Source organism: Muntiacus reevesi, chromosome 2 (genome assembly GCF_963930625.1).
Source record: "Muntiacus reevesi chromosome 2, mMunRee1.1, whole genome shotgun sequence".
NCBI lineage: Eukaryota > Metazoa > Chordata > Mammalia > Artiodactyla > Cervidae > Muntiacus > Muntiacus reevesi.
This window is the reverse complement of record NC_089250.1, coordinates 193,249,987-193,265,156: the sequence shown is the minus strand read 5'-3', so window position 1 is coordinate 193,265,156 and position 15,170 is coordinate 193,249,987. Positions and strand designations below refer to the sequence as shown.

Here is a 15,170-nt window from a genome sequence, read left to right as displayed (position 1 = left end):
CTGCCCAGGACAGGGGAACAGGAAGGGTGGGGAAGTTGGAAGAAAAAGGAACTTGCCCATCGATCTCTCCTCCATGAACACCCTGCTTGGGGCTGAGCCAGGAGGAGAGCCCCGCCATCAAGCAGCCCTGTGAGAGAAACTGATCAGTCTGTGTGAGGGGGTATATCATGGAGGCTTCCTGGAGGGGGTGACATCAAAGCTGAGACCTGCAGGATGAGGGAGCGAGTCCACTCGGGGAGAGAAAGGGCGCTCTAGGCAGGGGGAACCGGATCAGCATGGCCTGGGACTGAGGGATTTTGAAAAGAGGTGAGGCAGCCATTCCAAGAACCTCAAGGAACCAGAGCAGACTGGGCAGGGAGTGAACCAACCAGAGGACCATGAGGAGCTCCCACAGGCTGTGCTTGTCATTTGTTAAAAAAAAAAGAAAAAAAAGAAAGAAAAAAATCTCTAACGTTGTGGCCAAAGGCAAAAATCTCAAACTGAAAAAGGTCATAGATCAATCAATTTTATGGATGTACTCTGAGCATGGTCCTTGATCCGTAATATCCAGTGTAACACAGAAGGGCAGAGAATGAATTTAACACCCTTGACGTACATTTTCATCCTCCTCAGAGCTAGGGATGACGGTTTTGGAAACCACAGATGGGCATGGCAACTGCCTCCCCACCCCCCGACTTAAGTACGGCCGCGTAGGATTTTAACTGTGTCCCATACAAACGACTCAAGATCATTCTCCCCCTCTCTGTTGCTGTTGTTGCAGAGTGATTTTGTTTCTCAAAAACAGGCTGTCAAGGGGGTTTCTCAGTCTCTGACTTGGCGATGATGGGACCAGAGTCCAGGCTCTCTCTGACATCCAGCAGGAGTCCCCAGTCCTCGTACTGGTCAGTGGCCCGTTAGGAACTGGGCCGCCCAGCAGGAGGTGAGGGGCAGGTGAGCACGTGAAGTTTCATCCCTATTTACAGCTGCTCTCCCCCGCTGTATTACCACATTATCATGATGTAACATTAACAGAAGTAAAGTTAGGGCTTCCCAGATGGCTCAGTAGTAAAGAATCCACCCGCCAATGCAAGAGACACAGGAGAGGCAGGTTTGATCCCTGGGTCAGGAAGATCCCCTGGAGAAGGAAATGGCTACCCACTCCAGTATTCTTGGAAAATCCCATGGACAGAGGAGCCTGGCGAGCTACAGTCTACAGGGTCACCAAGAGTCAAACATGACCTACCGACTTAGCATGCACCCAATAAAGGTAATGTTCCTGATTCATCATGAAACCATCCCCTACCTCCTGCTTCAAGGAAAAATTGTCTTCTATGAAACCGGTCCCTGGTGCCAAAAAGGCTGGGTACCATTGACATACTGGACCAATTCCTCCAGCCACCCATGCAGGTGAAGAGCCTGCCCTGTTGTTGTTCAGCCGCCCACTCATGTCTGACGCTTTGCGACCTCATGGACAGCAGCAGGCCAGGCCTCTCTGTCCCTCACCATCTCCCGAAGTTTGCCCAAGTTCATGTTCATTGCAGAGTCTGCCTAAAATCACCCAAATCTATGGACTTGTTTGTTTTTGCCATGCTGTGTGGCTTGCGGGATCTTAGTTTCCTGACAAGGGATCAAACTCACATCCCCTGCAGAGGAAGCACAGAGTCTTAACCATTGGACCATCAGGGGAATATCCCAAATCAAACAAATCTCGACTCTAACCCCATCTTCAGCATAAATTCATTGCTGTTATTGTTGTTCAGTCGTTAAGTTGTGTCTGACACTTTGTGACCCCATGGACTGCAGCATGTCAGTCCATCCTAAAGAAAATGAACTCTGAATATTCATTGGAAGGACTGATGCTGAAGCTGAAGCTCCAATACTTTGGCCACCTGATGCGAAGAGCCAAGTCACTGGAAAAGACCCTGATGCTGGGAAAGACTGAGATAAATCCATACACAGCGTGTATTTTTTTTTTTTTTTTGCAAGATGAAATACACCTCGATTCTTTTAGAAATGCAGTCAGCGTGCAAATTAAGTATTGTTCAGAACTTTGCCAAGTGTGAATCGTCACTTTGCAAAACCCTCTCCGTGAGGGTGACGATGGTTCTGGTCTCCAGAACCACCAGACCCAGTCAGTCAGGACTGGCAGTTGCCGCAGAGAAGGTTCTGCTTATGAGCACACAGCAATTTCCCGCTCTCTGTTCTAGCGCGTACCTGAGTATTTACACAGACACACATGGCGATTCATTACACATCACTCACCTTTAACGCTCAGCAAGAACATTTTGTTGATTTTTAAACTAAGACACACGGTTGGGTTATTTTTACGAATTTCCTTACATTTAAGCAGGTGTTATGCTAATATCTATAGTTAATATCTTTAATAATAACGTCTTTCTTATTAAAGGGGGCAAAGGATCTGAAAGGTTGGGAACCATAGCTTAACACCTGCATTTTGGAGCCTTTTCTTTGTTTTTTGTTTATTATTTGCTGTTTGCATTCCTTTATGAAATAGAAACAATTAAGTTAAAATAGTCACCCCTTCTTTAAACACTACTGCTTTCTTATGAGTATAACTGATATAAGATCAGGGCTTCCCTGGTGGTTCAGACGGTAAAAAAAAAACTGCCTGCAAAGCAAGTGCAGACATTTCAAGTGTACAACCTGATAGACATATTTATACATCTGTCACACCATCAGGGAAATCAAGACAATGAACACGCCCATCACCCCCACAGGGCGCTCCTCTCTCTGGAATTTCTCCCTCCCATCTGACCACCTCCTCCTACTTCAGGCCACCACTGATCTGATTTCTGTCACTACTGACTTGCTCTCATGTTTCTTGACTTGTACATAAAAGGAATCACCTAGTAGGTACCGCTGTCTGGCTTTGTTCACTCAGTCTAATTATTTAGAGATTTTTCACGTTGCTGAGTGTATCAATAGTTCATTCTGTTGTATTGCTCAGAAGTGCTCCCTTGCATGGCTACACCAAGATTTGCACACCTATTCACTTGTTAACTGGAGAAGAAAATGGCAACCCATTCCAATATTCTTGCCTGGAGAATTCCATGGACAGAGGAACCTGGCGGGGTGCAGTCCACGAGGTTGAAAAGAGTCGGACAGGACTGAGCGACTATCACTTACTCACTTGTTAACAGCTGTCTGGGTCCCTCCCAGCTTGGACCACCACACACAAAGCTGCTACGAACATCTCTGCACAAGTTCATGAACACACGTCTTCAGTTCTCTCAAGTATACACCTGGGAGTAGAATGCTGGGTGGTATCGTAACTGTGTAACTCCCGTGGCTGATACATGTCAATGTGAGGCAGAACCACAATACTGTAAAGTAATTAGCTTCCAATTAAAATAAATTAATAAATTAAAAAAAATACTTTTTGATGTGGACCACTTTTAAACTCCTTATTGAATTTGTTACAGTATTGCTTCTGTTTCATGTTTTGGTATTTTGGCCACGGGGGCATGTGGGATCACAGCTCCTGGACCAGGGATCAAACCTGGACCCCATCCCTGCATTGGAAGGTGAAGTCTTAACCACTGAACCACCAGGGAAGTCCCTAACTTTAAAAAAAAAAAAACTGCCCAAGTCTTTTTCAGAGCTGCCAAATCATTTTATAGTCATTTCAACAGGAACCACAGGCCTTAATCTATGGGAGGCTGTTAAGTTGAGAAATTTCCACTTTTTTTTGTTACACTCAAAATCATCTGATGAAAACCAATGAACCACTGGATTTTAAAACCCCTCCCCAAAAAATAAATAAAATAAAACCCAAAGGTCAGCGGAGTGGGGGAAGCAGCTCGAACCTGGCCCCGAAAGGAGGCACTCAGGGGTGAGGAGAGGAGGCAGAGGCCTGAGCCCAAGAAGCCAAGGCGGCCCCCTCCTGCCCAGGCCTTGGTCCCCTGCTCCCCAGGAGCCCTGGGGCGCCCACCAGACCCTCCTCACCCCCACCCACGCCTGCGGGGGTCACAGGTGCCGGCTATGGTTCACACCTCCAGGAGCAGAACCAGGGACCCATTGCCCTCGATTCTCACCCCATGATCCACCGTCCCCAGAGCACCCCAACTGGCTGTTACAAAACGGAACTCCCGGGGGCTTCCCTGGTGGCCCAGTGGCTAAGCCTCCACACTGCCCATGCAAGGGCCCCAGGTTCGATCCCTGATCAGTCAACTAGATCCCACAATGTGCCACAACTAAGAGTCTGCATGCCGCAATTAAAGATCTCACATGCCACAACGGAGACTCGGAGGACGTGCCACTGCTCTGCATAAAGCCCACCTGTCTTCTCACACCTGGGGTCAAACCCTAGCCCAGTACCACAGCCTATGAACTCCTGCAAATACTTCTCTTGCTTTTTCTTCTCCCGTTCTCCCCACCTCTCACCACACTTCAGCCACACAAGCACTGTGCTGCTCCGTCAGCATGCCACCTCACCTCTACCTCAGGACCTTTGCACTAGCCGTTCCTGCGAACGGAAGGCCCTTTCCCACATTTGCACTCAGCTCCCTCCCTCCTCCAACACCGAATCTCCACTCAGGGGGCCACCCCTGACCACCCAACCCCTATCGGCTCCCGGTCACTCGGGCCCTCATGGCCCCTCCTTGTTAATCTCATCATCTCACCTCACACTCTCTCCGTTTCTCACAGGGTGTGTTAGACTCCTTAAACCCTGGATCCCACGAGAAATCTGAGTTGCGCCAGACCAGAAGCCTGTCTCTCCCTTCCACTCTCTGAACCCCCAGGGCCTAAACCAGGCTCAGCACATCAGCAGTCATCAACTCTATCCGCTGAATGAAACAGCCAAGGGCCAGGCCGGTGATGGAGCTTCACGCTGCAAGGCCGGTCCTCCTCCTAGGAAGTCTCCTTGCTGACCTGTCCCACAGCTGCAGCAACTGGCTCACGGGCAGAGCCCCAGAGGACAGCCGGGTGGACACCCCCTGCCACCCGGCATGGGAAAAAGTCTGAGGACACACCATCTCTCCAGGAAGGAGGCTGCAGGCCAGGCCGAAGGGAACCAGAAGCCCCATCTCTGCCTGAGACCCTCCAACTGCGTCACAGACATGGTACCTGGCCAGAGTCACATGTGCACAGGGCACCTCCTCGCCAGGTGAGCCACAGAGGCTCAGCTCAACCCACCTCCAGGAGACAACATCTCCTCTGTTCATGGCCACTGCAGACAGTCACAAGGTCCTCTGCTGACACCCTGGTGGCCGGCAGCATCAATGTCCCACGTTCCCCACCCACAGCCTGGAACCAGATTGAAGACCGGGAGCTTGGGGGTTCCTGCAAAGGGTGAGGAATTGCAGGGCCAGGGTTTCTCTCCTGGGAGGCCTGCTGCTCTGCGGGGCTGGGTACCAGGCTTGGGGCTTCCCAGGGGGGCACAAGTAGTAAACAATGCAGCAGATGCCAGAGATGTGGGTTTGATCCCTGGGTGGGGAAGATCCCTTGGAGGAGGGCATGGCAACCCACCCTGGTATTCTTGCCTAGAGAATCTTATGGACAAAGGAGCCTGGCAGGCTACAATCCATAGGGCTGCAAAGAATCGGACACAAATGAAGCGACTGAGCACACATGCACACACACCAGGCTGGGCCCTTGTCAGCCAGCTCTCCAAGGTGGGCGCCATCCCATAATGACTACAGCAGGACTGACACCACCCCCTGCCATCAGAGTCCCTCGCGAGTTCGCATCTGGCTTCTCTGGTCGCAGGATGCGTCTTAAGTCAATGTCATACCCTGGTTTAATTGGTAGGTGTTTTCCTTTTTCACTGGTGCATCACACAGGTGATAATGTCATAATGATGCATCGCACAGGTGATGACGTCTTATATTTGAAGGAATAAGACATAATGCATGCTGGGGAGGCCCTCGCCTGACTCCCAAAATAACCTGATGACAGAGCTTGGGGTTGGCATACAGCTCGCATGGGGGGAGGGTGTGAAATCCAAGACAGAGAGTGAGCAGTGATGTAAACCACGGACTCAGTGTGGTCTTATAGGCTGTTACCGACGTGCCCCTCCGGTGGGGGTACCCTGACGGTGGGTGGGGGAGGGGTGTGTGCAACTCTGCAGCTTCTGCTTAGACCCGCTGTGAACCTAAAAGTGCTCCAAAAAATAAAAGTCTGTTAAAAAAAAAAAGCCAGTACAGCCCAAATCACCCTCGATTGGGGCTTCTTAGGCAGAACACCTCAAGAAGCAGCTGATTTGGCATGTTGAACTGAAGCATTTAAAACAGTAAGAATGCTCAGGATGCCAGCTGCTCAGAGGGAAGGGGAGGAAACGCGACAATTCCGGGAGGATGGGGTCGCCGAGGGTCGCGGCAAACAGAATCCGCCGACTTGACATCTTTCTCTTTTCTTTTCTATCCGAATTGCCTGAGCTACATGGCGGACTCCACTCCACTTAGGGATGAGCAGACCGTGGTTCTGAGACGGGAAGCAGCCCGCGGAGGGCAGTGAGGCTTAAGGGACGGCACTGCGACCAGCCCGGGCCACGGCGGGGGGACAGGGCTACCGGCTCAACCTAGTGAGCGTCCGGCGTGCCCGCGGCCGGATGCCTGGCACTTACTTTCTGGACTTGGCACATTCCTTCTTCCAGTTCTTTACCAAGACCGGCACGACTTGTTCCGACATGTCCTCCTTATTCAGGGACCAGAGGTCGGTGCTCTCCAGGGGCTGACGGTAGCCCTGGACCATCATCCTGTGGCCAAAACACAAGAGGGGAGGCGATGAGAGTCAGCCCTCCCCGCTACTGTGGCCCACAGGACCGCAGGCAGCCGTGATCAGGGAACTCTCAGGGTGAATGGACATGTGGGCACGTGGCATCATTACTGCCAATTCCCTTAGATCCCCCGGGAAAAACGGCCTCGTTTTTAGACAAACATACAATGATTATTTAGGAGGAAAGTAGCAGGATGTTTCTAATTTACTTTCCAAAAAAATGTTTAAGGCTAATACCACAGAGCATTAACCATCATTATATTTGGTGATGAGTTTAAGGTTTATTAGCCTAGCCTTCCTGCTTTGAATACTTTCATTATAAAAGGGAAATTTAGTATTTTAACTTGTTATTTTGAAAGATTTCAAATTCAGAGAAAAACCAGAGGAATTGTACAAAGAATTCCTGTCGATCCTTCGCCAAGCTCATGACTGTTAACATTTCACACGTGCTGTATCTGTCTCTGTCTCTAGATACACATGTATGCAAACACATACAAGGCAGACCTCGGAGATACTATAGGTCCGGTTTCAGACCACCGCGATAAAAGTGATTATCACAGTAAATCGAGTCACAAGAATTGTTTTGGTTTCCCATACTACAGTTATATTTACGCTAGCATTATGTCTAAAAAGGAACATACAGAGCTTAACTTAAAAATGCTGTATTGTTCAGGGTTTCATACATAGCAGAGCAGCTGCCTTGCTGAGATCTATTGAAAGTCAGCCCTCAACACAAGGGTTTGTAAAAGGAAAACGAATTTTCTTTAAAAAGTATTGCTAAAATATGCCAAGTTAAGCATCATCTGAGCCTTCAGCAAATCCTAGTAAAAATAGCAAGGATCACAGATGACCATAATAAATACAATAATAATGAAAACATTTGAAAGATTGAGAGAATTACCAAAATGCAACAAAGAGGCACAAAGTGAGCGAATGCTGATGGGAAAAGGGCGCCAAAGGACTCGATTGGCACAGGGGAGCCACCAACCTCCAATTCGGAAAAAACACGGTAGCTGGGAAGCGTAATGAAGTATGCCTCTATCTTTTTTCTGAACCATTTCAGAGGAGGCTGCACACACCTTCACACACCTTCACACACCCTACACACCTTCACCTCTAAATATCAGTGTATATCCTCCTAAAGAGAAAGGACATGCTCTGATATCACCAGAAGACTATGACCAAAATCAGAAACATGAGCTTGGCTGGCGTGCCCTGCGGTCCATGTCCAAACACCATCGACTGTGCCAGAGCTCTTCTTTCACAGCAATTGAAAAACAGCTAATAAAAATACTAAATTAAAAAGTGTAAAAAGTTCATAAAGACAAGGAATAAATGCTTGGGGGAGGAGGAGGGCTTAAAATATCCCCAGTAAGATGCCGACAATGTGCAGAAAACAACGTGCAAACAAAAGGCGGGCGAGAAGGCAGTGTGCTGAGCTGTGGATGTGGCTGCCTCTGCTGCTACTGGTCCATACACATTTCCCTCACCCCTTTTCCCTATCTTATTTATCTCGGGGCGGGGGTGGAGGGGAATGATGCTAATGATAATAATTACACCCAATGCAAAACAAAAACAACTAAATCCAGAGCCAGGAGTCTGCAGCTTCTTGCCCAGGCTGAGCTAGTTATGCATTTATCACATGACTGTGGGCTCAGGATCAGAGTCGCCAAGACCCATGCCCAGGGCACACACACTCAGAACACAACCCTGTCAGAAAGGGCGAGGGAGGGAGGGCTGCACATTGGTGGTCCAGCACCTACCCGAGGTCTGGGGGCCAGGACTTACCCTGTGATCCACCAGAAGGTGATCCTGGAAAGGAAGGAGGCACTGGATTCCGGGCAAGGATTCTATGGAGAGAAAGCACAGGGTGGGGAACCCAGGGGAAAGGACAGGTTAAATTTCTGGTCTATGCCAGCTCCAGGCAGGGAGCAGCCAGCTCCCTGGTTCTCCCAGTGGGCCAATGGTTCTTTCATTTCTTAGTCCATTCATTTATTCCACAAATATTTAATGAGCATCTACAAAGTGGCAGGCACAGACAAAGTACTAGCATTATCTCGTATCTTCACAGAACCTGGTATGACCTCTATTCCTCTTTCTTTCATTCATTCATTCACTCATTCTACAAGCATCTTCTGAGCACCTACTATACACAAATCTGAACTAACAGACATAACCCTAACCCACGTCAACTGCTAACACTCTCTGATAGCTATTAACAGTTCTGTTTTAAATGTTTTATGAAAATTATCTCCTTTAATCTTCACAATCACACTAGGAACTAGATAAAGGCATCGTCTCCATTCTGTAGTTACGGACACTGAGAGGCAGAGAGATGAAAAGCCTTGCCCAGGGTGCCAGAGCTGGAAGCAGTGGAGACAGAACATGAGCCCCAAACAGTCAGGGTCTGGAGAGAGAAACATTAATCAATCACGTAAACAAATTCAAAACCACAACTGTGACAAGGATTACATCCCGGAGGCAGGTCGGTATGACCAGTGAGGTCACTGGGACCTCATTGGGCTGATCCAGTTGATGGAGGTCAGGGAAGGCGTTCAAGCTGGGGTCTGAAGAGTGAGGAGAGGATGACTAAGTGAAGGGGAAGACACAAGATGGTCCCAGCAGAGCAACTGATGTGTGCAGAGGCCCCGAGGTAGAGGGGCACATAGCGGGCTCCAAGGAACAAGAGGGGGCCTGAGCAGTCTACACTGGAAGATGTGCTCAGTCTACAGTGGAGGTCACGTAAGGGATTTTGGTCTCCATCCCAAGGGCAACAAGAAGTCATCAACAGATTCTAAGCAAGCTTTCAAACAACCTCTTTCCCAGAGCCACAAAGATGAACTCCAGTTCAGGGCTACACAGGCAAGGCCATCAGACAGAGCCTTTGGGATTGCACATGAGGGCTGATACATTCAAGTCTAAATCTGGGGACACGAGCGTTGGCGAAGGTGAGGTCACCAGACTAACGACAAGATCACTAGCTCTCCATCCCAGAATTTCGCAGAGATGAGCTGCTGGGGAGGGACGTCCCTGGAGGTCTGGTGGTTACGACTTGCCTTTCAATGTGGGGGTGTGGGTTCCATCCCTGCTCGGGGAGCAAAGATCCCACATGCTTAGTGGCCCAAAATATCAAAACGTAAAACAAAAATGATATTGTAACAAATTCAATAAAGATATTTTAAAATCCTAAAAAAAAAAAAAAAAGACACTAGAGGGACTGATGAGGAGAAGGAGATGTTCACCCTGGCCGGGGGCACTCGGAAAAAACACTGCATCTGCCCCAATCCCCAGGGGCTCCCATTTAGCTGGTTTGGGGTGGGTCCAGGTACTTGAATTCTTGTTTTTGTTTTCAGCTCCCAGTCTCCTTGGCCAAGTGGCTGGGCAGGAAATGTACAAGATAAGCCCAGAATATCTTGTCACACCCAACAGGACAAGGGCAGGTAAAAGACCTCAGATGCAACCAAAAGTGGCTCTCACGAGTCCAGAAAGGGACAATTTGAGCTTCAATACAGACAGTAAGGCAAAAGGGCTGAGACATGTCACATTTAAAACACACAAGTTCACCTTGATACTGGAAGAGAAGGAAAATCTCTTGGTGTCAGTGATGAAAACATACTACAGAACCAAGTCACTGTTTTGAAAACAGAAGGAAAGAAACAAGCATTTGTCTATGACAACATGGGGTGACCAAAGAGATGAGGGGGTGTGTCTTTGCGATAAAATGGTTCAGTTCTCAGGTGGAGAAGGAACAATACCAATAAGAGGCTGCACCACTCTGCAAGCACAGTGCATTTCTGGAATACTTGGTGATATTAGGAATTAGTACGTTGCTAAGCCATATAATGGTACCATTGTTGTACCCCTTAAAATCCTTATCTTTCAGATATTATTGTGGAAAGCTGGAGAAGGGTATACAAGAACAAAACCACTGTTGTAACTTTTTGTGGGTCAAATTATTTCAAAATAAAATTTTAAAAATGTTTAAATCCCTTATCTGTTGCAGATACCTAATGAAATGTTTACATGTGATGCAGGGTAAATAGTCTGTGGCAGGTAAAATTTTAAAATAAATAAATAAAATAGTCCATGGCACTCATTACACCATGCTGTCCACTGCTATACACAGCTGAAAGTTTCTATCATGAAAATCTTCCCCAATGAGTCAAATATGAAGCCTGAGCTGAGAACCACCAGGCTTCACTAGTACTATCTGTCCCAGAATCACCTGGGGAGCTTCATAAACACAGGTGCCCTGACCTACTAGATCACCCTCTCTGGGGGTGGGACCCTGGCATCAGGGTACCCTTAATCAGATGCAGCTAGCCCACAGACCTACATTCCAAACCAACCAGAAGCCAGATGGCCCTGAGTTTGAATCCCAGCTCTGCACTTTCTACCTGGGCAAGTCCTTTCACCCCAGAGTCTCAGTTATCACACCTGGGAAATGGGAGTCAGGTGAGTGACACTGCTCAGCCTCCCCCAGGAGACTCCCAGGAGGAATGAGGTCTTTGAGGCCGCAGCATTATTCCCGGAGGAGGTGGTGATATTTGCTTTGCAGGCTTTTTCTTTTTTTTCCCCCCCTGGAAGTGGGCGGGTTATCAAAGAGTCACAAATGCACTTCAACTATCACCTAGTTCCTGCCCCTGTAAAAAGTTGGCAGAGAGAGGAAGAGATGCTTGGGACAATGACTCATTTATTTCTTAGGCAAATACTGAGGGAGGACCTGCTTATATACCAGGAGATGGCTAAATATCATTATATCCAAGGCCAAACAGTGAGGTCCTCACCCAGTACTGCCTCCAGGACAGTAAGCAAACCAAGATGCAAATAAATATATAAAGATAAATGGTCAGAGCTATGAGGCGAACAGTGGCAACAACAAAACAAGGGGCCTGAAGTGGGGGAGGGGAGGGCGGGTGCCAGGGTAGGAGGCACCCAGAGGTGAAGCAACATGGAGCAAGGTGATCGGAAGGAGGTTTGAATCCCAGCCCTGCCACTTACTGGCTGAGGGGCCTGGGCCATGTTACTTGGTGATGGTGAGACTAAATGAGATAAAGCCTGTGAAGTACTCACGACAGTTCCTGGCACAGAGTAAAAAGCTCAAGCGATGACATTAGCAGTACTAACATTAATACTAATGGTAACCCCAGTAACAAGTCCACTGTTTCCTGCAGACTCTGACACACCAAACAGATGTTTCATGTCAAGATTGGCAAACTCAGGTCCACAGCCCAGCCGCTTGCAAAACAGTTTTGTTTGGACATGGGGATACCCATTCATTTCTGTACTGTTCATGTCTGCTTCTGAGCTACAGCTGAGCTGAGTACTTGCGACAGAGACCCTGTAGTCTATAACTGTCTACCATCTGTCTCTTTACAGAAAAAGTTTGCTGACCTCTGCTTACATCAGACTTCATGACATTCAAGATGGTGATTCTTAAGGAGACGAACTGGAGCTCAAACGCAGCTTCTTTCAGTCTTGGCATCAACACAGGGTCAGCCCTGCACAAAGATGCCCAGCCGAGGGGGCAAGTGGGGGCTGAAGTTCAGCCGGTGCCTGGACCTGGGGGCAGGGGTGGTGATGGAGGGGGGACTGCATTAGCAGGAAGGACGTAGGGCCTTTCTCAAATTCACCCACCCAGGAGGGCCAGACACCTTTTTCTAATTAAAAAAAAAAAATTTTTTTTTTCTTTTTGGCTGCACCACACGGCATGTAGGATCCTAGTTTCTCGACCAGGGATGGAACCCAGGCTCTCTGCAGTGAGAGCACAGAGTCTGTGGCAGCACAGAACTGCCAGGGAGGTCCCCAGGTGCCTTTTTATAACCTGCATAGAGACCCCAGTGCAAGCTGTCAGGGTGTCGGACTTATACACCCAGGGGCCTCACAAATCCTGCCGTTCCTTTGAAATCAGCCAAGCCTGGATGTGGATCAGGAATGAAACAACCTAGGATGGAATGTTGCATCTCTAAGTCTTCCCTCTAAGTTCCTGCCTCCTTTCCCCTAAGTCCTTAGGAGGAAAGTTGTAGGATCTTATTTGGCAAGCTACTTTTTCTGCCCTCATCCGAAAAAAGGGATGCCCTCTCTTCTTGCTCTTTTTAGTTCTAGGGCCTGGTTGGAACTAACAGGGCTTGAGTGAGTCTGGGCAAAGCCTCTTTCCACTGAATGGATAAGGCCAACTTGTAAGCTGTTGTTACCATTCAGTCACCAAGTTAAGTACGACTCTCTGCATCCCCATGAACTGCAGCACGCCAGGTTTCCCGGTCCTTCACTATCTCTCAGACTTTGCTCAGATTCATGTTTATTGAATCGATGATGCCATCCAACCATCTCATCCTCTGTCACCCCCTTCTCCTCTTGCCCTCAATCTTTCCCAGCATCAGGGTCTTTTCCAATGAGTCAGTTCTTTGCATCAGGTGGCCAAAGTACTAGAGCTTCAGCTTCAGCATCAGTCCTTCCCATGAATATTTAGGACTGATTTCCTTTATGATTGACTGGTTTGACCTCCTTGCTGTCCAAGGGACTCTCAAGAGTCTCCTCCAGCACCACATTTAAAAGTCATCAATTCTCCAGCGCTCAGCCTTCTTTGTGGTCCAACTATCACATTCATACATGACTACTGGAAAAACCACAGCTTTGACTATATAGACCTTATTGCAAAATTCAGGCTCAAACTGAAGAAAGTACAGAAATCCACTAGGCCATTCAGATACGTCCTAAATCAGGGATGTATGTCAAATATTCCTCAATAAAACCGCAGTGGGGGAGGGGAGAAGGAAGGAACCTAGTGGCTGCATAACTGAAGATGAATTCAACCCCTTTATACCCAACTGTACCCAGATGGGAGTCCTACCTCAACCCACAAGAAATGCCGGCCCAGGGCCAGAGATTACTCCTCACTCTGGCTAGTACAAACCCTACCCTGTGAGAACCAACCCTGTCCTTCCCCCCGAACCCCAGATGCAGTTAAGGCTGGGTCAGCAACATGAACGTTTGAGTTTCTAAGCTGCACCATCCAGGAGTCTCCTCAAGTTTGTCTCCCCAGCCCTCCTCCCTCCCCCTGGATCCAGACACAGACTTTCAGATCACACCGGGCGGACACCGGGTCTCATCACCAGACAAGAAATTACGTAATTTGGGAGCCGGTTTCTGGAAGTCCCCTGATAACAGATAATCAGAGTTCTGAAGTAATCAAGAACTGATCATTAAAGAAGAAAAAAAAGGAGGGCTGCTGGGCCAAGGATCTGAGCAGCACTTCATTCAGCTGAAACCAGACAGAGCTTTCCAGCCTAATCCACAAAGTGGAGAAGGCAAGGATGTTGGCTTGGGGCTTCTGCGCCTCTGAGACCGAAACGGAGGAAGTCCTGTCCCAGGAGGAAGGAGGCTTAACAACCAATTCCCCGTTCAGTGAAAACGAGATTAACTCAGGCCCTGGCTGAAGGTGGATGAAGAGGAACAAGCTGTTCATACAGGGAGAGCTGTTCTTTGGCATCTTTACCTGGGGCGGGGAGGTTTAAGCTAATTTGGCACAACAGCCCCAGGCACTGGCTCTGAGAACTGGTCCTCCACGACCTCGCAGGGGCCGCTCGGAGGACCCTGTCTGGGGCCCTCAGCCCACAGCTCTTTCCATTAGAAACTCTCTGCCCGCCCCCCGCCCCCCACCCCCACCTTTTCAGGTTTTGATTTTGCTTTTTAGTTCAGTTTTCTGCCGGGGACTGCAACTCGGCATGCCTGAATGCCCAGCAGTAAGAGATGTGTGGGCAGCAGTGTGGCTCAGACCAGAGGTTCTCAAACCCCGCCTCATCACCAGCATCTGCGGGGCCTGGGGGTTTGTTAGAAACAGCAAGGCTTGGGCTCCACCCAGACCAACTGACTCAGAAGCTATGGGGGGTGGGACCCAGCAATGATCTGAGTTGTAACAAGCCCTCCAGGTGATGCTGATGCCTGCTCAGGTGTGAAGGGCTCACCCCCCAATCCAGCCCTATGAACTTAGGTGACATACTACACCACCTGAACCTCAGCGTTCCCATCTGTAAAATGGGGGGAGGCTCACAGTTCCACCTCAATGCTGGGTTGCTGTAAGGATTAAATAAGTTAATTTTATGAACACAAGGCTGCTATTATTATTATTGATTAGAACCACCCAAATGTCTGACACTAAGAAATCCGGTGATACAGTGTGTAACACTGGTGTTCTTTGTTCGTTCTGCTGCTTCTCAGCTATGCAGATCTCCTCCAGGCTCAGGACCACAATTTCTTCTACTGTAGCACACACACACCATGTGTGTTTGCCCATGAACTTGTCCGTTTTCTTTCCACAGCTTTTGAACAGGGTCACTCTTCGGGCCAGCGTTCCTCTCAACCTGCCTGGGCCCCAGTAATGGTTTCCTAGGTGCCACCAGCCTTCTGCACCCTCTTTTCAGCCAGAGGGATCGTCTAAAACACTTCCAACATGA

The 15,170-nt window shown here is 48.7% G+C and overlaps 1 protein-coding gene across 2 annotated transcripts in view; it reads right to left on the bottom strand.

Moving 5' to 3' along the window:
- Positions 1 to 15,170, bottom strand: part of ABCC1 (ATP binding cassette subfamily C member 1 (ABCC1 blood group)) — a 149,296-nt gene that overhangs the window by 73,033 nt on the left and 61,093 nt on the right. For both annotated transcript variants that reach the window (XM_065924403.1, XM_065924405.1), the window contains exons 6-7: positions 8,506 to 8,567; positions 6,566 to 6,697 (exon numbers count right to left, since the gene is read on the bottom strand). In XM_065924403.1, the coding sequence (XP_065780475.1) occupies positions 6,566 to 6,697; positions 8,506 to 8,567 (194 nt within the window). The remainder of the gene's footprint in view (positions 1 to 6,565; positions 6,698 to 8,505; positions 8,568 to 15,170) is intronic.